The 26,841-nt window shown below is 52.1% G+C and overlaps 1 protein-coding gene across 1 annotated transcript; it reads right to left on the reverse strand.

The window, feature by feature from the left end:
* Positions 1-1,047: 1,047 nt before the first annotated feature.
* On the reverse strand, positions 1,048-23,784 carry TMPRSS13 (transmembrane serine protease 13). Its single transcript, XM_060105265.1, has 13 exons — positions 23,755-23,784; positions 20,451-20,691; positions 19,272-19,376; positions 16,046-16,168; positions 14,942-15,071; positions 13,006-13,098; positions 9,404-9,447; positions 7,976-8,138; positions 6,903-7,075; positions 4,072-4,170; positions 2,747-2,889; positions 2,440-2,592; positions 1,048-1,728 (listed from the first exon to the last, which is right to left on the reverse strand). Exons 1-13 carry the CDS (start codon positions 23,782-23,784, stop codon positions 1,702-1,704), a joined length of 1,524 nt encoding a protein of 507 aa, XP_059961248.1. The 3' UTR covers positions 1,048-1,701.
* Between the last annotated feature and the right edge of the window lie 3,057 nt (positions 23,785-26,841).

A 26,841-nucleotide genomic window follows, 5' to 3' on the forward strand; every position in this document is an offset into this window, starting at 1 on the left:
CCAAAACTAAGAACAAAAACTGAGGATGTCTGGGCACCTGGGAGGACAATCTCAGTTTTCTACCTAGGGTACCATGAAAACATCCAGTGACACATTTTTCAGGTCACGCAACTTTTATTGCTGAAGACCGCTGCTAGGGGTGCTGTGGATGTGAATGTTGCCGTCCCCCCAAAACCCCCAGCTGTGATAACACATCACCAACCCCCTCAGACCCTGCCCAGCGAACACTAGCCAATTCCAACTGCTTTTCCAGAACGGTGTATCCCCTGAGCAGCCATCTGCCTGGGCTGGGCTGGGCTGATCTGCTCGGACCCTGCCGATGGGAGTCATCGCATTACCAGACAGGCCCAAAGAGGGTAGGAGAATGGGATTGCGGGAGGATCGGGTGCCCCAGAGAAAAGGATGGGGAAGGTCCAGGACTTCAGCTGGTGTGGGGACCAAACGCACTGATGCCCTGCAGGAGGGGCAACTCGGATCCTTCAGAGAAGCTGTTTGGAGGGCCTGGGGACAGAGCCAGCTTTCTCCCCAGGGCAGTTTTCATGGCAACACTGTGTCTATGAGAAGGTAAAAGATGGAGAAAGCTGAGAAGAAATTCCAAAGTCCCAGGACAGCCCTGGGTACCAGGGATGCCCATCCACCTGGATTTTCCCAGGCTCCGGGGCCAACAGAGAAGCAGCATCGGTTCCTTCATGCTCCTGCAGCCCTTGGATGCAGCAACAGTTGTGGTTCTCTTTGTGATGGATTTGCCCACCAGCCCAAGTGAGGATTTGCTTCCCTGAGTATCTCAAAGGGCCCCTTGAGGGCAGGAGCATTCTGTGGGACTCCAGAGGGGCACAGCTGCCAGGAGTCCCTCTGAGTTTCTGAGGTGATTGATGTTAGCTCTCTGGGCTCCTGGAATTTTTTTTTTTTAATTTTTATTGGAAGATCGTTGATTTACAATGTTGTGTTAGTTTCAGGTGTACAGCAAAGTAATTCACTTATACATGCACATATATCCACTCTTTTTTCTTTTAGATTCTTTTGCTCCTGGGATTTGTGGAGAATTTTTTAGAATACATCTACTTCTATTTCTTGAATATAAAAATAAAATGAAATGAAATTTGCCTCCAACAGCCTGTGACCAAATGAGGGCAGCGAGCCCTGTCCTGAGTTGTCAGCGGGGATAGCCATGGCACGGCCCCAGCAGGAGGGCTGAGAGGGGAGAGGCCACGCAGGAGGTCAGCGGGAAGATCTTCCCACTAGGGATGGTCCCGGCACTCCAGAAAACCTATTACTGGCCCTTGATGGCAGTGACAGCTGGGCCACTCGGGGGGGCAGCCCATTCTGGACTAGTCTCCAAGTTAGGGTCAGAGAAGCAAGAATTCCTGATGTGACCTTCCAGGCCCTTCCCTGGGCTCCACCTCCTCCATCCATTATGGTCACCCCTGTGGGAACCTCCATGGCATCCAAACAGTTATCTTCAGGTAATTTCCAGCCTGGCGTTTGAGAAGAGCTGATAGCTCTCCTGGTTTCTGAAGACCTTGGGAGAGCAGTGACACACACGTGTGCCCATGCACACACACATGTGTATTCACAGAGGCAGCAGACAGAGGAGGTGGCACGATGGTGTCTGGTGGCCTTTAGCCCAGATGATGGTGCCTATGGCCCGGTCACATTGGCCAGAGTCTTTACAGCAGCCAGTGCCGTGAGGTGGAGCCGGACTTAGTCTTTCCGGAAGCGCGTCTCACTCTGAGGAGAAGACGGGAGAACAGGGTGAGGGTGGGCAGGGTGTGCCTGGAACACAGAAAGCTGAAGGTGGGGGCTCAGAGCCTAAAATTCAGCCCAGCTGTTATCGGGCACTGCCCCTCAGAGAAGAGGGGCAGCCCAGAGGAAAAGATGGGAACAGGACCCGCCCCACTGGATTTCCAGAGAAGCCTTCCCATCCCCACCTGAGCCCTCACTGCCTGGGCAGAGAAGGGAGGGGGTGGCATAGCATCGCTGCTCTACAGCTAGGACGCAGGCCCAGGGAAGGTAGGGGCTGGACTGGGTCCACAGAGGTGGGGGGTAGACCTCCATTTCCTGATGCCTAGTTTCCCGGGAGACCCACCTCCTGCCAAGAAGGGGAGGCCTCCTCCTGTCAGTGTGTGGGCTCACGACGCGGCCATCCCTGGGCAGAGGACAGTGATGCTGGGGCCGGTACCCAGCCTAGACCCACCACTTTCCAACCCTCTGAGCTCTGGTTTGCAGGAGGAAACGGGGCAGAAGAAGCACAGGCAGCTGGGGTCGGCCCAACATTTGACTCCTGTCCTGTCCTGGTCATTTCCGCATTCTGAACATCCCCAAAGGCAAGGGGGCAAGGGTGCCTCGCCGAGGCCCTGGGGAAAGGCTAGGCCCTCTTCCAGGCACCCCACCTTCGGGAGTCCCCTCCTGCTGGGTACACACCCCCTGCAGGGCTCTCACCTCCATCTTGCTGTATATCCAGTGGAGGACTTCCGTCACTTTGGTGTACACGCCGGGTTTGTTTCTCTGGCCACAGCCAACGCCCCAGCTGGTGACCCCTGCCAGGTACCAGAGTTGGTTCTGCTCGCAAACCAGGGGCCCCCCGCTGTCTCCCTACAGGGGAGTGCACGCGCATCAGCAGGGTGAGAGAGGCGGTCCTTGGGCAGGAAACGGTGGGCACCTGACTCTCCCTCCGACCCCAAAACCTCAGCCTTCCTCCCCTCCCTTGGGGTCCCAGGGCCTGAGCCCCATGTGGGAGCAGCCTTACCTGGCAGGAATCTCTCCCTCCCCCCAGGTCCCCCGCACACATCATCCTCGGGGTGAGGTAGCTCTTGTAGACCAAGTAGTTGTTACACTTCTTGAAGTCGATGAGGTTGACCTGCACCTCCCGGAGGAAGGGGGAGGTCCTCTCTTCAGTGCAGCGGAGGAGGGAGAAGACGGGAAGGGAGTGAGACTCCGGGCGGCTTTGGGGCCTTCCAGCTGCCCACCCCACACCCCAGACTGGCAGCCTCCCGGGCGTGGAGGGCACCATTCCCATGGTAGGCCACCCAGGATGTATGGGCACATACAGCCTCACACCAGACACAACTCACGACACGTAACAGAGACGCACGTACACAGACAAACTCACAGGCCTATCGGGCTGCCGTACATGCTGCACAATGCCTTTCTGTATCCAAAGCAATGTCAAATAGATCATTTGCTTCTGGTAACCACGTACTCTGAGGAGAGCAGGTGTGATGAATCCATTTACAGAAGGAGAAATTTAGGGCTGAGGAAGGACTTGCCCACGGTCACCCAGCGAGTCAGTCACAGGGCCAAGATCAAGACGAGGCTGCTCCTGGCCAGTCACCGCTCCGTCCCATGAGCAGGCTCTGACACCTGCAGCGGCCACAAGCTCACGACTCTCATGGCAAAGGCCATACATAACCTTACAGACCGGACACCAGACACGGCCACCCTGTGATGATGAAGTGAGGGAAAACCAAACCGCCTCCTAGCCTTGTTTCAGCACAGACAAAACACAAGGTAGGTCAAACCACGAAAGGACCAAACAGCCCCCTGTCCCAGCCAGGATGAGTAGCTGCTGCTGCTTCACCAGCTACAGCTTTAGACTCAGTCTATTAACTCTTTCTAAATGAGATTATTAAGATATCCACTCACAGGACTATCCCTGCTTCCTACAAGCAACCAATCTAGAGAAATACTTCACTTCTTTGAACCCCCTTCAAAGCACCCGAATCCTATAAGTCCTTTCTGACACCCTCTTGTCGAGACACCCCACGGTTCTCCCTGGTGTGAGCTCTCCCTCGGTTCAATGAGCAATGAACCCAGGTCTTTCAAAGACAGGGGTTTTCCTTGTGTTTTTGGCTGGGGCATTGTCACAGCAACTGCTTTGATGTATACACAGGTGTATATACACACACATTCACACCAAGGCCCATGAATCTATATATCCAAACCCTCATCTAGGTAGACCCTCATCTCTATACCCTGACATATCCCCCCACACACACTCTACACAGACACATATGTACACACACACACACACACACACACACACACACACACACACTCGCATCTGCCTCTCACCATCTGTCTCCTTGGTCTTGCCGAAGCCTGTGACCCAGCAGGTCTCATTGAGGCTGAAGGTCTGTCCATGCATGGGGAGGCAGGCAGGGTGGACATGTGCTGTGACAAGACCTCAAGACATCAGTGAAGGGAAAAGGCTGGAGGTTTTGGTGGGGGGGGTGTGGAGGGACAGGAGTACCAATGTCCCAGGACCTCCTCCTTCCCCCAGAGTGCTTCTGAATCTTTCAGGGCCTTGAACGGACCAGGCAAGAAACTCAATCACTTTATCTTGACCCTCCAGCCTTCAGGGTGCCGTCAGAGTCCCCCAGACGTTCTGATTTTTCAGTGGGTGACATGTGGGCAGATGCATATGTCTTGGAAGCTCCCCTGTGCCAAGCTGATACTGGGTGGCTGAGGGTCTCTCTCTTCAAGACTGGCTGTCCTGGCTGACTCTCTTCCACGCCTGTCCCTCAGAGCAAGGAGCAGTGCAGGCTAAATCCCAGGTATTACTGCCATGACATCTCAGGGGTGTGTCCTGCCTGGTCTGGCGAGGGCACCCCTGGTTGGCCAGGGCCTGAGCCTCTCTCTCGAGGGTGAGACAACCTCTCCAAGTGGGGAGAGCGCATCCCTAGAGACACAGGCCACGAAACTGCTGCTCCCTTGCTCCCACACTCAGAATCATATAGAAGGTGCTGTTGTGCATCAGTTCATGAGCTCCCTCTGAGGACCAGTGTTCCCATGTGGACTAGAGCATCGACCAATTTGCAAGAAGAAAAGAGTTGATAGAATGTTTGCAGTGTTCACGATTGTTATGCTCACTGCAGCTTCCTGTGCCTAAAACAGTGCCTGACATATAAAAAGTGCTCATAGGAAGGAAGGAAGGAAAGAAAGAAGGAAGGGAGGGAGGGAGGGGAGGGAGGGGAGGGGGGAGGGAGGGAGGGAGGGAGGAGAAAGACAGAGGGAGGGAGAATGAATGTAAAATTTTTCTCCTGTAAATTGGGAGTCTAACACATTCTCTGCTAGAGAGTAAACAAACAAAAAAATAAATGAAGGGATGGCATCGATTATTAACCCAAAACACAAAACACGACTTCTTAAAATAGTGTGTGCCTACTTTAGAGACATGCAGTCTTAAAAACATGTAACACTATCATATATTCTACTCTTTTTATGGGGTAATTAAATTTATCAGTGAGCCTTCACAAGTTTTCTCAGCTAGTACTGTGACTTCGAAGTGAGCAGCCTACCAGACAGTTTAAGAAAATCTGCCCTGATCTCCAAACCAAAAATCAGCGCACGTGGCCTGACCACAGGACTACATAAATCTAAGCCGTGATTGTCTCAGCCTAGAGATATTCTTCCTTCCCAGGAGAGTGGGAGGGGGTAGGAGCGGCTATCAGAGTCTAGAGAGGGAGTGCTGCCGTCTGAAAAGCATAGGTAGTGCTATAATAGCTTTCATTTAGTTTTACAAATGAATTCTATTTGGAATTCCAAATAATATTCATGGGGTTTGGGGGCGACGGCAGGTAAGATCTGGACGGTTAGCCAAATGAAGTCTGGGCTTTACAAGGTTGGGAAGGCCTGTTCTGATCCTTCAGACCGCCTGCCCCCTTTTACGTGTGCACGAGGGGCAGGGCACAGGCAGCACGGCATCCCCATCTCACCGCCCCAGGCTCCACAGACGAGGCTAGGAGGGGCAGGAGAAGGGCTGAGAGGGCTCGCCCGTGGCGGGTGGTAGGCTTGGCTTCTGCTGGGCTCGGCTCTGGGCCAGCTCCACCCAACCCAGTCCTGCGTTGGGGTTGGGGTTCTCCTCCGCACACCGCTGTGATGAGCTAACGGCTGTGACTCAGGACCAACACCGCCTCCGTAATTCATGTGCCGGCAAAGGCCCGCTCACAGGCCCAGAGCACCAGAAAGGCTGGACTAAGCAGAGAGCCCTCCAAGGCTTCCAGAAGCCTCTGTAGCCTGCCAAGACTGATTAGGTGCCCGAATCTGTGCCCCCGCGGCTCCCCGGGGTGCCCCCGACATCACATCACTAGCTTCTAAGTGGCTGTTTGTGTGTGTCATCCGTTTTGTTCTCTTTGCAGTGAACTGCAGAGCCGCTATGTAGTAGACACACGGTATTTGACGCGTGAACAAATGGGTGGATGAAGTAATGAAGAGGAACTCCGATCTCCTGAGAACTTCAGTAGCCTTTCCTTCCTGTAGCCCCATTTGGTCCTCAGCTCCACCCTCAGCTCTCACGGCAGTTAGAGGTTTGGATGTATAGGTACTTTCCTTGTGTTCTCAACTTTAGCGTTGGCAATTTGCCAGCAGAGAGCAGCGTGGGAAGAGCATTGCTTAGGAGCCAGACCCAACCGGACCCAGTCTTGGAGCTGCTGCTTCTTACTGCATGGCCTCGGGGAATTCTCTCTCTCTAAAGCTCCGCTTCTCAAAAGTAAAATGAAGTTAATAATAGTACCTGCTCCACAGGATGGTTTGTGAAGAGTAAATAAAATTGTAGATGTAAAATGCCCACCACAGTGTCTGCTCTCTGTTAAGTGCTCGATATGCCAGTGAAACAATTCGATCTGTTTATCTGGATGAAGATCAGTATCCAAACCCTGGCTCTGTCACCAATTTGCAGTGTCAGATGGGTCACTGCAGCAAGTCTGTTTCCAACCTCTGGGTCTCAGTTCCCCTAACTGTAAGACAGAGGTGTGCCACTAAATGGATCTCTAAAAATCTTTGACATCCACCATGCTGAAGCTCTGTACCCTGGGATGGGTCAGTGGATGCTGCTAAGTGTAAAGGCTGGGCCCCAGGGCCGCGGGATGAACAGGGTGGGGTGTGACAGGCATGGATTCACTCACTGGTCAGAGTCAGGGGCTCGGAGAGCCGCATGAGGGCGATGTCATAGTCGTCCTGGTCATCCGTGTAGTTGCTGTTGATAATGATCTGGGCAATGGAGGCTCCCTCTGGCAGGTGGTACAGGTTGTTGGTGCCCACGTACACCTTCCAGTCCTCCAGGATCTTATCCGGGGTCCTGCCAGAGCCACAGAGAGCATGGGCCAGTTACCACCTGGCAGAGCCCTCTGGCAGCATCCGCTGCACACAGGGAGCTGCAGCCAGAGCACCACTGGAGGCAGGAGAATGGATGAAATGACCTCTGGAGGGAGCTCTCTATCTTAGCCCAGAGATCTAGGACAATCCCCTACTTCCAAAAACACCGCTCTGAACTGGCGGTCCTGTACCTTACAATAGAAACTGGGAGGGGATGAGTAAGACTTCTGGGACCACTGGCTCCACTGTCTCCTCTGGACGCCACCAAGGATCAAATAAGGGGGGTGGGACACATCTCAGTGGTAGTATCCTCAGCAGAAACGGAGCTTTCGACAGGACAAAGTGACCCACTGAAGGCTCACTACTGGGGAAGCCAGTGCCCCTGAGGTCTCGTCTCCGAGCCCTTTCCTGTCCACCAGCTCAAAGGACAGGCCTGGCTGGTGACTGTCAGAAGCTGACTGCACTGCCCTTCCCACAATCCCCATCCCTCAATTCCTGGGACAGCATTCCTGATGTCTTGGGCTCCACCCCTCTAACTTCTAGTTTCTGGAAGCAGCAACAAGCCCCAACCCTCTTTATTTCACCCTGTTCTTCAGGGCAGGCTCACAATTCCTTCCTTCTACCTGCCTCTCTCTCTCCCTTGGAACCACCAATAGTATTTTCTCACTCTGTACTGGCTCAGAACAAGTAATCCCAACCCACAGTCCCAGGACCAAATACCAAGGGCAAATCATGGTCCTCACCACACACGAGCTGCCCAGCCCGCAGGGGCCAGGTTTACAAACCAAGCCCTCCTCCACAGAGAGAAGTCAGTCTGCCCTCAGCCCTTGCTGGTGTCCCCGACCCTCAGTGGTGTTGCATCGCTGCCCCCTTGGGCACTTACATGAAGAAGCAGTGGGCGGCGGTGAGAACCCACTGGGCGTCGATCAGCGTGCCCCCACAAATGTGGGTGTGGGCATACTGCAGACTAACTTGCCAAGGCCACTTGCTCTCTGGGGCCAGCGCCCCTCCCACGATCTGCCCGGTCATGGCCCTCAGTCCACAGTCTGGGGAGAAGCAGAAGAGATGAACCAGTATGAACTCAGCTTTTCTCAGAGCTGCTACCATGCTCCCAGGCCCATGGAATCTCAGGCAGCCGCATCCTGAGGTTACCACCCGCCCATGGAGGCCGCTTTGCTCACTTAATCTGATGCAGCACAGCTGCTTCCTGCCAACACAGAGCTCCCACATAGGGGGTTAGATTTCTGGGATCATCCAGTGGGTAGTTTGGTCCTAGGAAAGATCCTCTTTCCTCTCCCTCATTCATTCTTCCATTAATTCGATAAATGCTTCCTAAATACCTATGCTTTGGGCACTGTGAAAGGCATTAGGATCACAACGGTGAATCCCAGGGCTGTTGTCAGGACCTCGCGAAAGCAGACCAAGTCTAACATGACCCTGAATTGGTAAGCACTGTGAGGGGGATCGTTTCAAAACAAAGGAGAAAAGTCCTTCCCATGATGCACAGGTAGGTGGTGCCCACATGTTTCCTCAGTGGGTCATTTCATGCTGTTGGGGGCCCAGCACCCCAAGCGAACATTTCCAAACATGTTCTGGAGTGAGTCCTCCCCCCGAAATCATGGACAGAGTTTGTTCACATGTGTGTTCTTTCTTTGAAGAAGGAGAGAGTGAAGAGCCAGTGGTGGTCTGAGGGGGCTCTATCCACAGCACTGTGCCCGCCTGCTCAGGGGAGCACCCCACCTGGTCATCATGAGAACACAGCGCTCATGGACCGGTTAACAGTTTGGGCTTTGGGGTCAGACTCAAGGTCCAATACCAGCTCCTTACCTACCAGCGGTCTGACCTTAAGTAAGGCAAAATTTTCAGTCTCTTTTCAGTAAGCAGACAATAACGGCACCTGCCTCGTGAGAATTAAACGTAATCACGTTTGTAAACCATAGGCGCAGTGCCTTGGAATCCAGTGTGCTCCGTAAATGTTGGCTCTGGATCTAGCTCCACGTCTACTGATAGCAGAGCTTTAAGCTGGCCCTGACGTGCTCTCCCAGTCCTCTGCCCTCTGCCCAGAATCCAGGAGACTTGAATGGTGAGGTTGCTGGGCTAAGCAGAGTCAGGAGAAGGGGAAATGCTACCCTGAGAATGTCCATCCAGGCACCTTACAGGACCCTGGCCCTGAAGCAGGCCTGCTGCTCCAACCCCTCTTCCTGGCTTGGACACCCAGGGCTGGCCCTCTCCCTCATAGGGACCCCACCCCTCTGCATCCTGACTCCCACCCCACACAGGCCACTATCCAGGAGAAAGGGCATCTTCTTACGGGGACACTGGAGAGTCACATACTGCTGGGAAGGGCATTCAGACCTGCATGAGGAAACACAAAACATGAGAAAAGGGCACATTAGCTGGCTCCTCCAGGAAGTCTTCCGTGATTGGCTCCTGCTAAGTCTCATCCCATCCTCTCTGCACAAGAATATGGAGATTCTTTTCTTTTCTTTTCTTTTCTTTTTTTTTTTGTAACATCTTTACTGGAGTATAATTGCTTTACAATGTTGTGTTAGTTTCTGCTGTATAACAAAGTGAATCAGCTATATGCATACATATATCCCCCATCCCCTTCCTCTTGCGTCTCCCTCCCACACTCCCTATCCCACCCCACTGGGTGGTCACAAAGCACTGAGCTGATCTCCCTGTGCTATGCGGCTGCTTCCCTCTAGCTATCTATTTTACATTTGGCAGTGCATATATGCCAATGCTACTCTCTCACTTCGTCCCAGCTTTCCCTTCCCCCTCCCCATGTCCTCAACTCCATTCTCTATGTCTGCGTCTTTATTCCTGTCCTGCCCCTAGGTTCATCAGAACCTTTTTTTTTTTTTTTTTTTTTTTTTTTTTTAGATTCTGTATATATGTGTTAGCATATGGTATTTGTTTTTCTCTTTCTGACTTACTTCACTCTGTATGACAGACTCTAGGTCCATCCACCTCACTACAAATAACTCCGTTCTGTTTCTTTTTATGTCTGAGTAATATTCCATTTATATATGTGCCACATCTTCTTTATCCATTCATCTGTCGATGGACACTTAGGTTGCTTCCAAGTCCTGGCTATTGTAAATAGTGCTGCAGTGAACCTTGTGGTACATGTCTCATTTTGAATTATGGTTTTCTCAGGGTATATGCCCAGTAATGGGATTGCTGGGTCATATGGTAGTTCTATTTGTAGTTTTTTAAGAAACCTCCATACTGTTCTCCATAGTAGCTGTATCAATTTACATTCCTACCAACAGTGCAAGAGGGTCCCCTTTTCTCACACCCTCTATAGCATTTATTGTTTGCAGATTTTTTGATGATGGCCATTCTGACCAGTGTGAGGTGATACCTCATTGTGGTTTTGATTTGCATTTCTCTAATGATTACTGATGTTGAGCATCCTTTCATGTGTTTGTTGGCTATCTGTATAACTTCTTTGGAGAAATGTCTATTTAGATCCCATTTTTGGATTGGGTTGTTTGTTTTTTTGATATTGAGCTGCATGAGCTGCTTGTAAATTTTGGAGATTAATCCTTTGTCATTTCCTTCATTTGCAACTATTTTCTCCCATTCTGAGGGTTGTCTTTTCGTCTTGTTTATGGTTTCCTTTGCTGTGCAAAATCTTTTAAGTTTCATTAGGTCCCATTTGTTTATTTTTGTTTTTATTTCCATTTCTCTAGGTGGGTCAAAAAGGCTCTTGCTCTGATTGATGTCATAGAGTGTTCTGCCTATGTTTTCCTCTAAGAGTTTTATAGTGTCTGGTCTTACATTTAGATCTCTAATCCATTTTGAGTTTATTTTTGTGTATGATGTTATGGAGTGTTCTAATTTCATTCTTTCACATGTAGCTGTCCAGTTTTCCCAGCACCATTTATTGAAGAGGCTGTCTTTTCTCCATTGTATATTCTTGCCTCCTTTATCAAAGATAAGGTGACCATATGTGTGTGGGTTTATCTCTGGGCTTTCTATCCTGTTCCATTGAGGTATATTTCTGTTTTGGGGCCAGTACCATATTGTCTTGATTACTGTAGCTTTGTAGTATAGTCTGAAGTCTGGGAGCCTGATTCCTCCAGCTCCATTTTTCTTTCTCAAGATTGCTTTGGCTATTCGGGGTCTTTTGTGTTTCCATACAAATTGTGAAATTTTTTGTTCTAGCTCTGTGAAAAAAGCCAGTGTACTTTGATAGGGATTGCATTGAATCTGTAGATTGCTTTGGATAGTACAGTCATTTTCACAATGTTGATTCTTCCAATCCAAGAACATGGTATATCTCTCCATCTGTTTGTATCATCTTTAATTTGTTTCATCAGTGTCTTATAGTTTTCTGCATACAGGTCTTTTGTCCTCTTAGGTAGGTTTATTCCTAGGTATTTTATTCTTTTTGTTGCAGTGGTAAATGGGAGTGTTTCCTTAATTTCTCTTTCAGATTTTTCATCATTAGTGTATAGGAATGCAAGAGATTTCTGTGCCTTAATTTTGTATCTTGCTACTTTATCAAATTCATTGATTAGCTCTAGTAGTTTTCTGGTAGCATCTTTAGGATTCTCTCTATATAGTATCATGTCATCTGCAAACAGTGACAGCTTTACTTCTTCTTTTCCAACTCGGATTCCTTTTATTTCTTTTTCTTCTCTGTTGCTGTGGCTAAAACTTCCAAGACTATGTTGAATAATAGTGGTGAGAGTGGGTATCCTTGTCTTGTTCCTGATTTTAGAGGAAATGGTTTCAGGTTTTCCACCATTGAGAATGATGTTGGCTGTGGGTTTGTCATATATGGCCTCTATTATGTTGAGGTAAGTTCCCTCTATGCCTACTTTCTGGAGAGTTTTTATCATAAATCGGTGTTGAATTTTGTCAAAAACTTTTTCTGCATCTATTGAGATTATCATATGGTTCTTATCTTTCAGTTTGTTAATATGGTGTATCACATTGATTGATTTGTGTATATTGAAGAATCCTTGCATTCCTGGGATAAACCCCACTTGAAGATGGAGATTCTGACCTTTCTCCCTCCCAGTGGGACAGACCCTTCCAGTGCTTTCTGCAGGAATGGGGATGGCTTAGCGCAAACCATGCCCACTCTTCTCCCAACGTCCCAGTTTTTCTGTGGCAGATTGCACATATTGGCTAGGTCCATGTCCTTTGAACTCATGACTTCACTGTCCCAGCATCTTTCCCCAGCTAAACAGGTGACCCAACATTCCTCTGACAGTTGCTCAATGTTCAGCCAGCAACGTAGCTTGCAAACCACCCAGCACAAAGCAGGCATCCAAGAGGCAGCTCATTGCCTCCCTTCCCTCCCCATGCCTACTCCTCTCACAGCCTGGTTTCTTCTCTCCCCTCCCCAAGGTAAACACTGCTAGCTGGTGGGGCAACCCCCCCACCGCATTCCTCCCCTCCACCCAGTGGTGGTGGGAAAGAGCAGCTGCAGTGCAAAGATGACAGATGGCGAGGCCCAGGGGGATGGCGATGCCCCTCAGATGGGCCTCCCTGCCCCTGACTACCTTCACCTGGCACTCCCCCGCTGAAGCTCCCCTGCCCCATTCCCCACCCCAGTGATGTTTCCCCCTTTCCACCGCAAGCCCCCTCCCTGCAGCAGCTTTCAGTCCAAACATCAGGCTGACCAGTGGCCCCGAGGTTTATTCATTGTCTCTGGCAACCAGGTAAACTCTTGGGGGCCCCTCTGACCTCGAGGTGCTCTGTGCACCCAGCTTCAACTACTTTCAAGTCAGAGGCAGGTAGCGAATGAGAGCTCTTTCTGAGATGCTCTTGACATTCACGAGGGACTCCTGGAGGTGGGGTCCCAGAAAGGCCGAGGGAGAGGGGCTCCCTGACTCAGAGCACTCCTTCACTCCCCTGCTCACAGCTGACAGCCTGGCCCGCCTCACACACCTGTAGATGCTCTCCTGGAAGGAGGAGCTATATTTGGAGATTGAGAAACTGCTGTCAAAATTCTTATCGGTCACATTGGCTGTCCGGTAAGCACTGCAAGGGAGGAGAGGGAAGAAGAATGAACCTCCTTGAGACAGTGCACACCCATGGTTCCCCAGCCAGCATCAGAGTCCCAGTGAGCCCTGCTGCAGAGGCCAGAGGCAGTTAAAACCCAACAATCTCAGACCCCACCCACATATTCCACCACTGCCCCCTACTAGCCCTACGCACTAACCCAGTAGTTTTGAAAGTGTGGTCCAATCCCAGGGGACAATGTTAGCACTGCCTGGGAATTTGTTAGAAATGCAAATTCTTGGGCCCTGTCCCAGACCTACCAAATCAAGAATTCTGGTTTTCCGTTTTAACAAGCTCTGCAGGTGATTCTGATGCACCCTCAAGTTTGAGAAACACTGACCTAACCCTTTTCTATCCAGACTGTGATCCATGGATTGACAGCAGCAGTATCACCCCAGACCTGCTGAGCCAGACTCTGCATTTTAAAGATCCTCATGTTATGGGTTTGCACATTAAAGCCTGAGAACCGTTTGGCTTTTAGACCACAGTGTGCCTAAGAATCACCCCCAGGTGTTGTTAAGCAGGTTTGAAATCCTAATCCCAGAGATTATGATTTCAGGGTGCATTTTAACAAGCACCCCAGGTGATTCTCCTGTGGGTGATCCATGGACCGCTATCTGCGTGGCCCTTTGGTGTGTTTCTAGAACACGGGACACCCTTGCATGAGAGCATGCCTTTGTGGGCGCTGTCCCTCTACCCAGGGGCCTCGTCCATGCTCTGCCGACCTCCAGGCACAGTCAGGCCCCCTCTCCGTTGTGTGTGCATAATGCTTCCCACGTGTCCTTTCCATTACACATCACACGGTGCTATGATTATTGGTTGAAGCCTCTCGCACCCACACCGTACCAGAGATTGTCCAAGGGCAGGGATCTTGTCTGGGTGAATGGCTCAGACATAATAAAAGCTCGATGAATGTTCTTTGAATAAATGACACTATCTATTGAAGCCCAAGGGAAGTTCGCATTTGCATAAGGTCACACAACTCAATGATAAACGATGTCCTTTGTCTTCCAACTAGATCACCCAGGTCATCTTTCACAGATGAGAACTCTGAGGCTGAGGTAGGGGCAGAGAACTGGTTCTAAGTCCTCGTCCCCAAGCCCTGGTGTTCTAGGTGGTTTCTACAGAGAGCCCACAGTGAGATCCTAAATAAACCTTTCTCGCTACAACTTCACACACGTTGGCGAACCCCCAAACTACTTGGTTTGAAACCCAGACAAAGAGGGAGGTGACTATGTGGCCTGCCAACCGGGGGCTCCTTCAAGGGGGAAAGTCATGGTAAACCCCACTCCCTACTCCACCCACTGGTACCAGCTTCTTGTTTCAGATCTGTAGAGCCAAAGATGCTCATGACTTTACCTAGCCACGTCTGCCCATCCCGTTCCTCGTGTGACGCATTCTAGCCCAAGCTGCAGCTGCTGTTGCTCAAAGCCCACTGAAGGGTTTGCACAGCCTGAGTTGCTGGTTCCCAGATGTGAGGAGAAGATGAGACCTGCCCGAATGCCTACCCACTTCACAGGGCCTCTGCGACCACTGAATGCGAGCGCGGGCACGAGGGCGCTTTGATGCCAAAAACCATATAGGAACGTCATCCTGCTGCAGATCTTCAAATAACTACTTTGGTCTCCTGGTAACAGCTTGTCCCCAGACTTGGGCTCCTCAGGCCACTGTCCCTTTGAATAATTCAAGTGTGCTATGAGCTAGTGACCTCAGCCCTGGTCCCCAAGAGTCTTTTTAATATGAGTTTCTATCAATGATCCTGAGATGCTCTTGTGAAGAGTCTGAGGCACCCCTGAAGCTGGGACTCATGGGGGAGGTTTACCTCTTGAAACCCAGCTGCTGGCAGGTCTTCTTCGAGTAGAAATCATTCCAGCTGTCACTGCAGATGGGAAGCCACTTATGGGAGGATCCAGAGTAGGCTTTAAGCAGAGACTTGTCCCAGTCAAACCTCACTGAGGGCAAAAAAAGGTCAAGGCAGGTCCTCAGCACCAGGAAGCTCCAAGTTCTTGAGGAATGAACTGAGTAAGGCTCTGAGATGCTCCTGTCCTAAGGCTTCTCACTGAGGCCTTGCAAACAGCCGGGAGCTTGGCCCAGGATGGGATGATCATTAGCCAGTGCTCAGAGCCCAAGATGCTCAGTAAGGGCAGAGCCAAGGCAAGGGGCTGGGCGGAGCCGAAAGAGCTCTCCAACCGACAGGACCCACGAGCCGTCACTGGGCGAAGGGGCGTGCATTGTCAGGAGCTATCACCCCAAGAGGTCAGTGACGTGCCCAAATAAGAGAGGGACAAGGGGAGTGATGATCCAACTGAGTGCTCGCTAGACAGGCTCAGTCACAGATGGATGTGGTCATGGGCAAGGACACACATATACACACAGGTGGAAAGGGCCAGATGTGCCCCCACAGACACCCACATTAGGGCTGTACATGGACAACACAAGTAAAAACCACTGAGGACCAGCACTCAAAGAGATCTTTGTGCTCATGAAAGCCTTCATTTACAAACTGACCTTCATGGAACCATAGGGGTGGCAGGTCAGAGGTCACCTGTTGGGCACATGAACAGAGCTCTGGACCCCACATCTGCCTCCAGCCAGAGCAGCCCTGCTTTGCTCAGTCTGGTAGCTGCGAGCTGTCAGATTGTATCTGAGAACCACTAATCTTGTCCAATCCACTCATTTTCCAAGTTAGGAAACTGAGGCCCAGAGAAGGTAAGTGATTAACCCAAGTCACACAGCACTCAAAGCCAGGTTCCAAACCCCAGCCTACTGTAACTAGAACCCAGATCTTCTGAGTCTCTCTCCATTGCCTCCCATTTGAGCTGATACCCAGTTTGCAGTCCCCAGAGTGCACGTGCGCGGGTGTGCATGTGCGCACGCGCGCACACACACACACACACACACACACACACGCAGCCAGCCTCCTTACCACAGCCCAGCTCGTCGCTCTTCAGCTTACAGTCCACGACCCCATCACAGCGCACAGCATGCTTGGGGCAGCTCTCTGCTGGCTCCTTGTACTTGATCCCTATGTGGTCCTGCCAGAAGTAGACTGAAAAAAATGAAGCAGAAGCCAGGTCACTGCCAGCCCCAGAGAGACATGACACTAAGCAGCCCAAGGCCCTGGGTGTTCTGAGACACTGATCTGCAATCCCTCCTGGACTCTGGGTCTCTCGTCCCCCATCCGTATGGAGAGAAAGCCTGCTCAGGAATGCTCCAGAATGCTCCAGAAAGCTTCTGCAAGCAGGGCAGCACTCAAGAGCAGCCACCCAGAGAGAGAGGGAGGGAGGGAGGGAGGGAGGAAAGGAGGGAGGTGTGGAGACGGTTACTACTCTGGGAGCTCCCCTGCCCTACGTGCTGGCCAGAGTGGTGGTCAGAGAAAGCCCTTCCTCCACCATCCCAGAGGCCCCTTCTCAGAGCCACTCTGGCATCCCTCCGCCTCTGTGCTCTGCGGGTTGTAGCAGAGACATTTCCATCTTCAGTCATACACTTGCAACCACTACCTGTCCTGTCTTCGCAAAAGCTGTCCCTCCCAGCCACAGAAGCTCCTGGATTTTCTTCCTCCTCCCTCTTCTCTAAACAAGGGATGTCCCCTTGGCTCAGTTCTTGCCCCATGACTTGTCTTGATGCCTTTAAACATCTTCCCACTCCACGAGCAACTCTAGGTGGCTGATTCCTAAATGTACAAGCTGGGCTGAAAAGCCAACAGCTTTACAAACCATATGTGAAAATCAGCTTCATGACTTCTTCGAAGACCCATCTCTTTCCAAACTAGGAACCGTCATCCCTCCTGCCCGGAAACACCTCCCCTTGGATGCCTAAGAAACCCGGGTTCTGATTCCTCACCCCGCCTCTTGACTGCAACCTGTTCCTCAGCCCTCACATATCCCACCAGTCCCACTGTGCTCTCCGTCACCCCGGGTGAAGGTCAGCCTTGTGTGACTGCTCCTTCCAAGTCCAGACACCAACCCCTCCTAACCTCTTGGACTTCCCCCTCCTCTCTATGCCCCGGTCCTTCCCTCTCCCACGTCCTGGGCACTGAGGCTCCTGGGATCACTTTGATGTGTAGCAGAGAGAGCTCTCAGGGGGCGGGGGCTCTAGTCCTGACCCCCCTGCACAGCTGCTCAGTGACCACTTCCCTGGGAATTCCGGAGGTCAGGGGGCTTCAGGGAATGCTGTGAAATCATGCTGAGCACCTGCTCTCAGTGGCCATCTCCCCCCTCCATGGGTTATTTCCTACTGGAGCAGATGTCCCACGTGGCAGCAGGTTCCGTGTTGACACCTTCACATGCATTGCCAGGCAGGCGGGGAAACTGAGGCTCGGGAAGTTCATTAACTTGATGAAGTCACACAGCTGGTAAGTGGCGGAGCCGAGATGCTTCGGCAGGTCTGTCTGGTCCTAAAGCCATACTCCTTGTTTGTTTTGGGTTTTTTTTACTATTATTTATATTTATTTTTTGCAGCATTTATTCCCGGGCCATAAGTTTTTGTTTCTTCAGTTTCTTCTGGCATATCTTCTTCTTCTGGGCAACCTCCTCTTCTGGTTTAGGAACAATCTGTTCTTTTTCAGTAAGGATCATCTCAGTGTGGCAGGGAGAGCTCATGTATGGGTTGATCCGACCACGAGCTCTGTAAGCCCTGCGCCGCATCTTGGGACTTTGTTCACCTGGATGTGCTCAATGACCAGAGAATCTACATCTAAGCCCTTAAGTTCAGCATTACTCTCTGCATTTTTGAGTATGTGCAGTAAAAAACTCAGCACTCCTTCTGGGCCACTGACCCTGCGTCCAGCCCCACTGCTTGGCCTGGGCACACCTACCAACTCCACCATTGTAACGATGGAATGGCACACGTTGCCTCTTTAAAGTGACATCCTTCAGAGACTTGGTGGCTTTTCGGATATGCATACCCTTAATGGCCTGGGCAGTTTCACAAGTGTTCTTAAAGTGAACACGAAGATTTGAACCTCTTGACTTGCATGATTTTGTGGCGTTTTCTGGGTCAAGTGAAGAGCGAACCATTTTTAGAGGTCACCTCAAGCCACTTACCGGAAAAGGAAACATAAAACCATACTTTTAACCAGCTTGCAACTTCTTCCCGTGCCATCCTCTCCCTCAAACAGCCCTGCCCTTCGCCACCCATGCTGTCTCTTTAACAGAATCCTTACCCCTCAGCCTGGCATTTAAAGCTCTCTACAATGTGGCCCAGCCATGCCCAACCAAACGACAGCCCTCAGGTCCCCAAATGAATATTCTCTCTGGTTAAGTGGGTCCCTTCCCTCTCCCCACGCCAACTTGCCCATCTGCCCCCCACATTTCCTGCAGCTGCTCATCCTGCTCAGATGCCCTGCCCAAGACGCACCCCCCCATCTTCTAGGTCCTCATCTGGCCCCATGGCCTTTATGAGCTGTCCCCTGCCACCCCAGCCCATACAGCTGTCCTCTCTTGCTGATGGTCACACTCAGATCCACTTGGTCTTAATCATTTCCACCTACGTCCCCCAGGAGACTGTACCCTCCCTGAGGACAGGGTGGTGTGATGTGTGACCCCCTTTTCTCCGTCCTAAGACTTCCCACCGTGCTGGGCTCAGACTGGACTCCCCGGCAGGGAGTCCAGGGACATGTCCTGAGTATCTTTCCCAAAGGAGGGCGTGGAATTGAGGGAGCCTGGACCCCTGAACACTTTATCCCATTGACTAGAAATGCCTGGGGACTTTTCCTAATCAACGTTTTTAAATAACTAACTTTGTAGAGTGGGATTTTGTGCCAGGCATTATGCCAGCAGCTCATTTAGTCCTTATAACCCAGTGAAATCTTTAGGAAATTTTACTGAGCACATAATAAGTTGAATGAATGAATGTAATCCCATTTGAAGAAACAGAAACTGAGCTCAGACTGGTTAACTACTCACCCGAGTAAGTAACACAGGTGGGACCCAAGCCAGGTTCCTCTGACTTCCCACCCTCTCAACCCAGCTACCTCCAAGGGGCCTGGAGGTGCCATGGTCCAAGGCCATTTGCAGGAGTGTCCCTTTGTGGACATGGCAGCCGGTGAGTGTGTGTCCCCCACTCGTCTCCCTGCTGCGTGTCCCCATCCCTGAACCCCACTGCACCCCGCAATGACCAGAGCCCAGCCCTGCTCCCTCTGTTAAACTCACAGAGAATGAGGAGCAACACCACGAGGGCGATGAGGAGGAGGATACATCCGATGAGCAGCAGCTGCTTCAGGCCCTGCTTCCTGGTGAACTTGGGCAAGTTGATACCTGGGAACAGGCCAGAAGTAGGGGAGGGTGAGGCCTTTGGAGGGGAGTCTGGCACAGTGGATGAGGGAGAAGGAAAGGAAGCTGGCCCAGGAGGGCCCTGTCAGGACCACTCCACCCAGAATACGGCACCGCCCCTGCCTGAAACCAAGCTCGCTTTTACTCAGCATCTACTGTGGGCCAGCTAGGCATTTGCATGTGTTATCTCATTTAATTCTGACAGCAACTGTGTGAGCTGGGTATCATTACGCCCATTTTATAGATGGGGAAACTGAGGTTCGTGGATGTTAAATAACTCGCTCAAGCTTACTTGGCTAGCGAGTGGCAGAGTAGGCATTCAAATGAAATGTGTCTGATCCCAAAGGTCTCCACACCAAAGTGCCTCACCGGTCCTGCAAAGGGCAAGACTGGGCCCCAAATCTGGGATGCTCCTCCAGTCCTGTTTATATTGCAGTGCTGGGGCAGGAGGACAGGAGGAGGGCAAAGTTGGGATGGGCAGAAAGGCTGCTTCCCTAAGGGCAGAGCCAGTCCCTGAGGACCATTTGATGTCTCTGTCTCCCTATTAGCTTGAATCCTATAAGCCAGCTTGGGAAGTTGGGGGTGGGGCACGCCTGCCTGATCAGAATCTCTCTCTTTGCCCCTCTACCCACAGATGAGCCCACGATCATGACTGTACTCCAGTGAAGACCCCAGCTTCCCTGGCAGACCCCCAGGGCAGCCCAAGGAAAGAACCCTGGTTTCTAACCAGGAGCCCTGGCTCTCAAAATCTGCACCTTGACCCAGACTGAGCAGCCTCCAAAGTTACATCTGCTCTGTCGGTCCTGGTTTCTTATCCTCTACCCCATTTGCTGCAATTTCCCACTGCCTTGGGTTTGCATGTCATGCTCCTTTCTGCCCCCTCCTCCCCAGGTCCCCCACTGCCCGCCCGGACCATCCCCCCTCCTTCCCAGTCATCGTTATTCAAGGGCTACAGGAGGAGTAGAGAGTGACAACTTGGAGATTCCCCCCCACTGCACCCCCCTCCGCCCTTGGACTGCTTCCCTGTTCCTCTTGCCTTCCCTGCAGGAGCCCCCTTACCTGTGCTCTCCCTGGTGGCCCTGGCGGCCCTGGCAGCTGGTGTGGACCTGGCAGGAGGTGCCTCGACAGGTACGGCCCTCACTGGTGTGGCTCTAACAAGGTGTACTCTCGGAGATGATGTCATGGAGGCTGACATGGCAGACGATGACCCGCCGGGCGATGACCTGGAAGGTGATACCCGGGCTGGGCATGCACAGGCCAGCGATGCCCGGGCTGGAGGTGTCCTTGCTGGGGAGGCATTCTGAAAGCAGAGTGAAAGCCATCCCTCAGGCTGCTCCCCCCTGCCACCCCACCGAGCTCTCAGCCCTGCTGGGACAGGAGATAGATGCCCTGGAGCAGGAGGCTAGGAGGTGAACAGACCTCCCAGACAGGGAAGAGAATGTCCAGGGATGGATGAAAGCTCAAAGAGCCTGCGGTACCCTACTCCCTGCGGTCTCTCCCCATCACAGGGACCTGCGGAGGTGGGCAGAGGGCTGTGGGTCATCTGCCTGGGGTATGGGGGCACCTGCTTTGGCTACACATGTCTAGGGACCCTCAGAAAAGAGGTTGCTGGACCGGACCCTCACTCTGAGGGGGAAGTAACCACCCTTTCTGCCCTCTTCACTCCCCTGCATCCCACCCTTCTGTGTATGTGTGTTATATTATAAAACATCATTCTTACTATGAGCTGTCATCAAAAAGTGTGAAAGCACTACCTAAGGAAAGCCCCGACCTGCCTTGTACCCCCACTGTTCTCAGTAACACAGGAAGCCACACACACACACCCCGATACATCAGGGGAAAAAGAGAGGCAAGATGAAGGAGAAGAAGGTGACCAAGGTCCTTAACCTTCCTCAGCTGTAGGTGGAGTGATTTTTTCATTTAGATTTAGCGCTTTAATCTGTAGTTACAGAGGGCTTATTCCCTGAGTGCTTTATGTATTTACTCACTTGATCTTGAGAACAACCCTATGAGGTAGGAACTCTTATTATCCCCATTTTGCATCAGGGGAAACAGAGGCAGAGAGATTCAGTAACTTGATCAAACTCTCAGAGTTAGAGTGGCAGAGACAGGATTTGAGCCCAGAAAGTTGAGCTGTGGAGGCCACACTCAACCACCAGGCTTTGCTGCCTCTCTGAGGAGGGATACATGAGATAATGCAGCAGTGGCCGGAGCAGGCAATCAGTGAACACCAGTGCTGCTCCTTCCTGGAGAGTCTGAGCCTTTGGGTGCACTGAATCTGGGATTGGGAGCTGGTGGGCAGTCAGGGCTGATGGAATGTCCTTGAGCAGCCTCTACTGGTGGCCAAGCCCTGGTCTGCAGGAACCCCAGTCCCTGTCACCAGATTAGGCATCCTCTCTCCTCCCTCTGCCCTCCCTCACACCATTTCTGCTTTCTAAGCCCCCTCTAGGTGTCCCCAGAACAGCAGGGGGAGCTGGAAACTGACCTGGCCACTTCTGCCCCTCACTATCATTTCTGCTGAACACTGACTGGATACTCAGAGGGCAGCCGGGGAGCAGCAGGAATGGTGGGGGAAGGGACCTGTGCTCAGGGACCCTGCGTTCTGGGCACAGTCGGCAGGGCTGTGTGGAAGAGACAGGCTCTGGACCTTGGGCCCCTCTATTTCATCCCTCACCTACCACTGTGCTTAAAAGCATTTGACACTAGTAAGCAGCTTAGTTAATAAAAAGTCCTCTTCATTAGAATATCCGGCTCAAGTCAACACTATCAATCCTACCAGGCAGGGTGGGTTTTTTTGTTTTTTTAAACTCCATCTTCTAAGAGTCAGAGGTAATTGATCTGGTCACCTCCATTTTTCTGGAGGCTGTGGGATGAATTCAAGGAGGGACGTTGAGTCCCTGACCACACTCAGCTTGCCAGAGGCAGGGACCAGGAGTGACTATCCCAGGGAGTTACTGGGGTTAATTGATGAACATGGGTAAATACACATGAGTCCAGATGCCCCAGCCAGCAGAGCAGGGACACACTCGTGTGTGTTTAGGGATATAAAGGGCAGCTGAACCAGAGCTCAGATTTCCCTCTCACCCCTGTTGTCTAGAGACTAGATTTCCACAAAACGAAGACAGGTTAGCCCCTGGAAGCCTCAAGGGGAACAGGACTGGGGTTGGAGCATGGAGAGGGGGTGAGGATATGCTGAAATGTACAGTGTATCCGTTCACAGCATTGGCTTTGGAGTCACGCAGACCTGGGTCCCAATCCTAGTTCTAGAAGTGTGACCTTAGACATGGCACTTAACTTTCCTTTTTCTTTTTCTTCATCTGTAGAATAGGACTAATACTTCTGAGGATTAAATGAGATAAAATAGGAAATCTCTTGCCTGTGCCCGGCACACAGTGGCTGGGCAGGAAACACTCATTCCTCTCCCCCCTTTGCACTGGCACACCCAGAGCCCACCGTGCTGAGGTTTAACAGCACTGAGGCACAGCCAAACGGCTAAAAGGTGGTGTGAGCTCATCTTGGGAGAAAAGAGGGTGCTCAACAAAGGCCAGACTAAGGTCCTTCAATAAGAGGAACAAGCCCAGGCTGTGTAGAGCCCTGTGCTTCGTTCCCACAAGTGGTGGCCCCAGCCTCGACACCTGAGCGAGACCTTGGCATTGTAGCACCTCAGCTGGCCTGCCAGGCCTCCCTCCCTGTTATGCTCACAATATACTTCGTCCCTCACCTCAGGGGAAATTCCCATAACTCAATCCAATAAATATAAATTGATTATATAATTGATATAATTGATTAGATAATTAAATATAATTGATTATAGCTCCCAATGTATGGTACTTGAGGGTTTATAATACACCTGCACATCTATGGCCTCCTGAGGTCATCACTCCATCCCTGAGAGGTTGATATGTTTAGAAGCGCGTTTTACAGGTGAGGAATCCAAGGCTCAGAGCTCAGATTGCCCATTATCACAGAGTCAGGAACCTGGCCCAAGCCCAGCTGCATCTGAGTCTCCTGTCTTCTGGAGTCAGGAGCAAAAGGCTCCGGGCCCGGTCTTTCCTCTGAACCCTGTGCATGGGATGTTCATTCTGCATCTGTGACGTGGCTTGAGAATTGGGCCTGGGACCTTGCAGGGCTGGGAGTGCCACCGGGAGCCTGGGGGTGGAGCCAAGGTCTCCTGCAGGGATCTTGGTCTTTCCAGTAGGAAGCAGGGAACTGAAAGTTTCCAGTGGGAAGCAAGGTTGAGCCCGGTGGCCTGCCAGGACAAGCCTGGTCGTCCGGAGCAGTGGCATCACAGCCCTCCAGTACTCTCAAAGCCAGCTGGCGACCGGGCAAGAGACTTAACCTCTTCACATCTCGGTTTCCTTACCTGTGCAGTGAGCCGGTCACCTTGCTTCATAGCATCACAGTGATAGGTGATGTATATAAAGTAAGACTTGGCGACCGTTAGCTGTGATGGAGGGTGGGTGTCTGTCTATCTGCTTGTTTGCTAAAGACACTGGGCTTGAAATAGAAAAATCTGTGTTCAAATTTGACTACCTCCATTCCTAACTGGCTTGGGCAAGTACATTAACCCTTCAGAATCTGTCTCCCCACATATAAAATGGGATTGATCTTACCTTCTTCCCCCAGATTGACAAGGAATAAATATGAAAAAGGCTGGTTTATAAATGCATATCACCGTAATAATAGGAACAGCCCACTAAGCATTTTACTTGATCCCATTTCAACCTCATAACAGCTCTTGTGGTTGGTATTATTAACCCCATTTTATAGATTTTGAAACTGAGCTCCAAGGTGGTTAAGAACATGCCCAAATTTACATCTCAGGTAAGTGACGGGGCTTGGCTTCTACCCAGGCCTACTCAGAGCAAGTTGAGTCTGGCCCAAAATTATCACGAATGCCCACAGTAACTTCCTGCATTTCTTCAGGGCTTACAATTTGCAAAGAGCTTTTACACCCATTATTCCATTTGATTCTCACAATGCTCCTAGTTAGCAAGCTGGACAGGAGTTTTCATCCCCAGTTTGTGCACGAGGAAACTGGGGTTCAGAGGGACTCGAGAGCATGCCTAAAACCCCAGAAAGGATTAGTGGCCCTGGGACTCTTATCACAAGAGTCTGACTCCCCCGGCAAGAGCTCAGGCCCTCCACCTGAGCAGGACCCCATGACCAGCTAGGGTCCTGTCACCCCATCAGCAGGGCCTGAACGAGAGAGAGGGCTGAGAGGTCCACAGGTGGTGGAGGCCCAGAGGAAGATGGGTGGGGAGACCTGGGGGAGGATGGAGGGAACCGGGAGCAGGCAGGCATAGCAGGAAGCCGGGGGCAGCCAGGGAGGCAGGGAGACCTCCTGAGCCTTGCGGGTCCCTCTCCCCGATGCTGGCTCCACCCACAGGTAGGTCCCAGTGCGCCCACCCACGGCCTTGGCCGGCAGGAAGTGGGGAGGAGAAGTCCTGGGGTCCCGGCAGGAGACCCACCTGGGTCCCTCTTCTCTGAGTCTAGAGGGAGGTGGGACGTGTAAAATGGAACTAACCTGGGGCTTGGTACCCAAGGAGCCAGGTGGAGGGGTGAGTAGTCTCCAGCCAGACTCTTTCAAACTGTTACCTCTGGGCCTCAGCGGTCCAGCACAAAGTCTTCCCAAGGTTGGGAGGAATGGGGTGTGGGGATGGAGGTGAAGCTGGAGGGGAGGGAAGAAAGGGTGATACCCAAGAAGGGATGGGAGGCCCTGGAGGCCCTGGCCTCAGGTGAACAAGCACTCTGGTGTCGGACAGGGTGGGAGACAGGTGGAGAGTTTCTGGCCCCACAGAGCAGGACAAGAGAAGAGCCCTAGTCCCCAAAGTGCCAGATAAAGCTGCCCACGTAGAGAGCTGCAAGGGACAGCAGGATGGAAGCGCAGCGCCAGGACCCGGGGAGCACAGCCTCCAGAGTGAGGCCGTCTACTCCATCTTCCTGACTCCAAACCATCACACTTCCAGGACGCTGCGGGGAAGAGTTCTCACTTCCTAGGACCCCCAGAACAGGAGATTCCACAGCCGCCCTTCTTTACCCATTTCACAGCCTTCCACCCGACCCTCCTGGAAGTTCTTCCTGACATCTAACCTACTAGAGCAGTAACTCATTTCCCTTCCTCAATTCTTGGAGATCAACTGCTGAGATTCCACCATCCCTCCTGGAGGCCTGACCTCTCCCTCAGAGCAGATGCCTTGAGCAGGTGGGGAACAGGGAGGGGAGGAGAATTCTTGCCCTAGGTCCTGAGATACAAGGGTCAGAGCCCGGACCAGAACCGGCCTGACTCCTAGCCTTGGCCAGTGAGCAGCAGACCCAGGATTGGGAATCAGATGACCAAGGCCAGACTCTCCACGACCTGCCTGCAGACCAGAGGCTCCTCGGTCTTCAGGGGGACAGGGGGACAGGGCAGAGCCGAAGCGTGGGTGACTCTGGCCGTTTCCCTGGCCTAACGTTGCCAATCATTCTCTGCCTCTCTGCCCCCGCCACCCCTGGCGTGGTCTCTGGGGTTACCCCCTGGGCTAATACAGCCATGAACCCTCACCGTGTCATGGATCAGGCCTATACCCCAGGCTGACACTGATACCACCTGCCTGTGTCTCTGCAGCCCCCGGCGGCCCCTACTCAAAACTCATCCAGTCCCCTCAAGACGCTCTGCGGCAGAAGGCAGCGGGCAGGGCAGGGGCCACAGGAAGGCAGCAGCGGATGAGCCAGGGAGAGGCCTGGAAAGAGCAGTCCCTGGCTCTGGGGCTCGTTCCAAGCACTTTCCGGGACAGGAGCTGATAAGGATTATTATTCCCATTTTACAGACAAGGAAGGAGAGGCCCAAAATATTTGTGTGCTTTGCTCTAAGTCGCTCAGGTACGTCTTAGAGCAGAAGAGGGACTAAAACCCGGGACCCACTGTACCCGGTCCACTGCCCTCTATACCACAGTTTCCGGGGTAGATTCCCCAGCCCATGGCACCTGGGCCAGTGTCACGGTTTCCTGCGGCAGCTCTGCCCTGGGCCCTTACCCGGTGGGGGATGGGAGTAAGTTAATCAGCCCCCAAGTGGGTCCTACCCTTGGCCTCTCTGGGTCTCCTGCGGGCCCAGCCAGCAGTGCCAGAGAGAAGGGAGCTTCTGCCGTGCTGAGTGATGTCACCTCCTGGATTGCTTCACCTCAGTGGTTATGTGGCCCCCCCACCATGCACTGTGCCCTGGGTTTTCCGTAGAGACTGTTATTTACCCACAGGCGGCAGCCTGATCTCTGGCCCAGATGCACTGTGGGTCACTCAGAGCACCCGGCATTACAGGGAGAAGAACCCTATAATAAAGTCTCACGCTAGGCTTAAGAAAGTCCACCTGCAGTGACTTGAACACGTTTCCATGTCTCTCGGGGCCCCTTCAAGTCCAGCACGAGGTGACTGGGCCTCCCTCCTCAGTTCCGGGCCATGCTCAGGCTGGGCATAC

Source organism: Mesoplodon densirostris, chromosome 7 (assembly GCF_025265405.1).
Source record: "Mesoplodon densirostris isolate mMesDen1 chromosome 7, mMesDen1 primary haplotype, whole genome shotgun sequence".
Taxonomy (NCBI): Eukaryota; Metazoa; Chordata; class Mammalia; order Artiodactyla; family Ziphiidae; genus Mesoplodon; species Mesoplodon densirostris.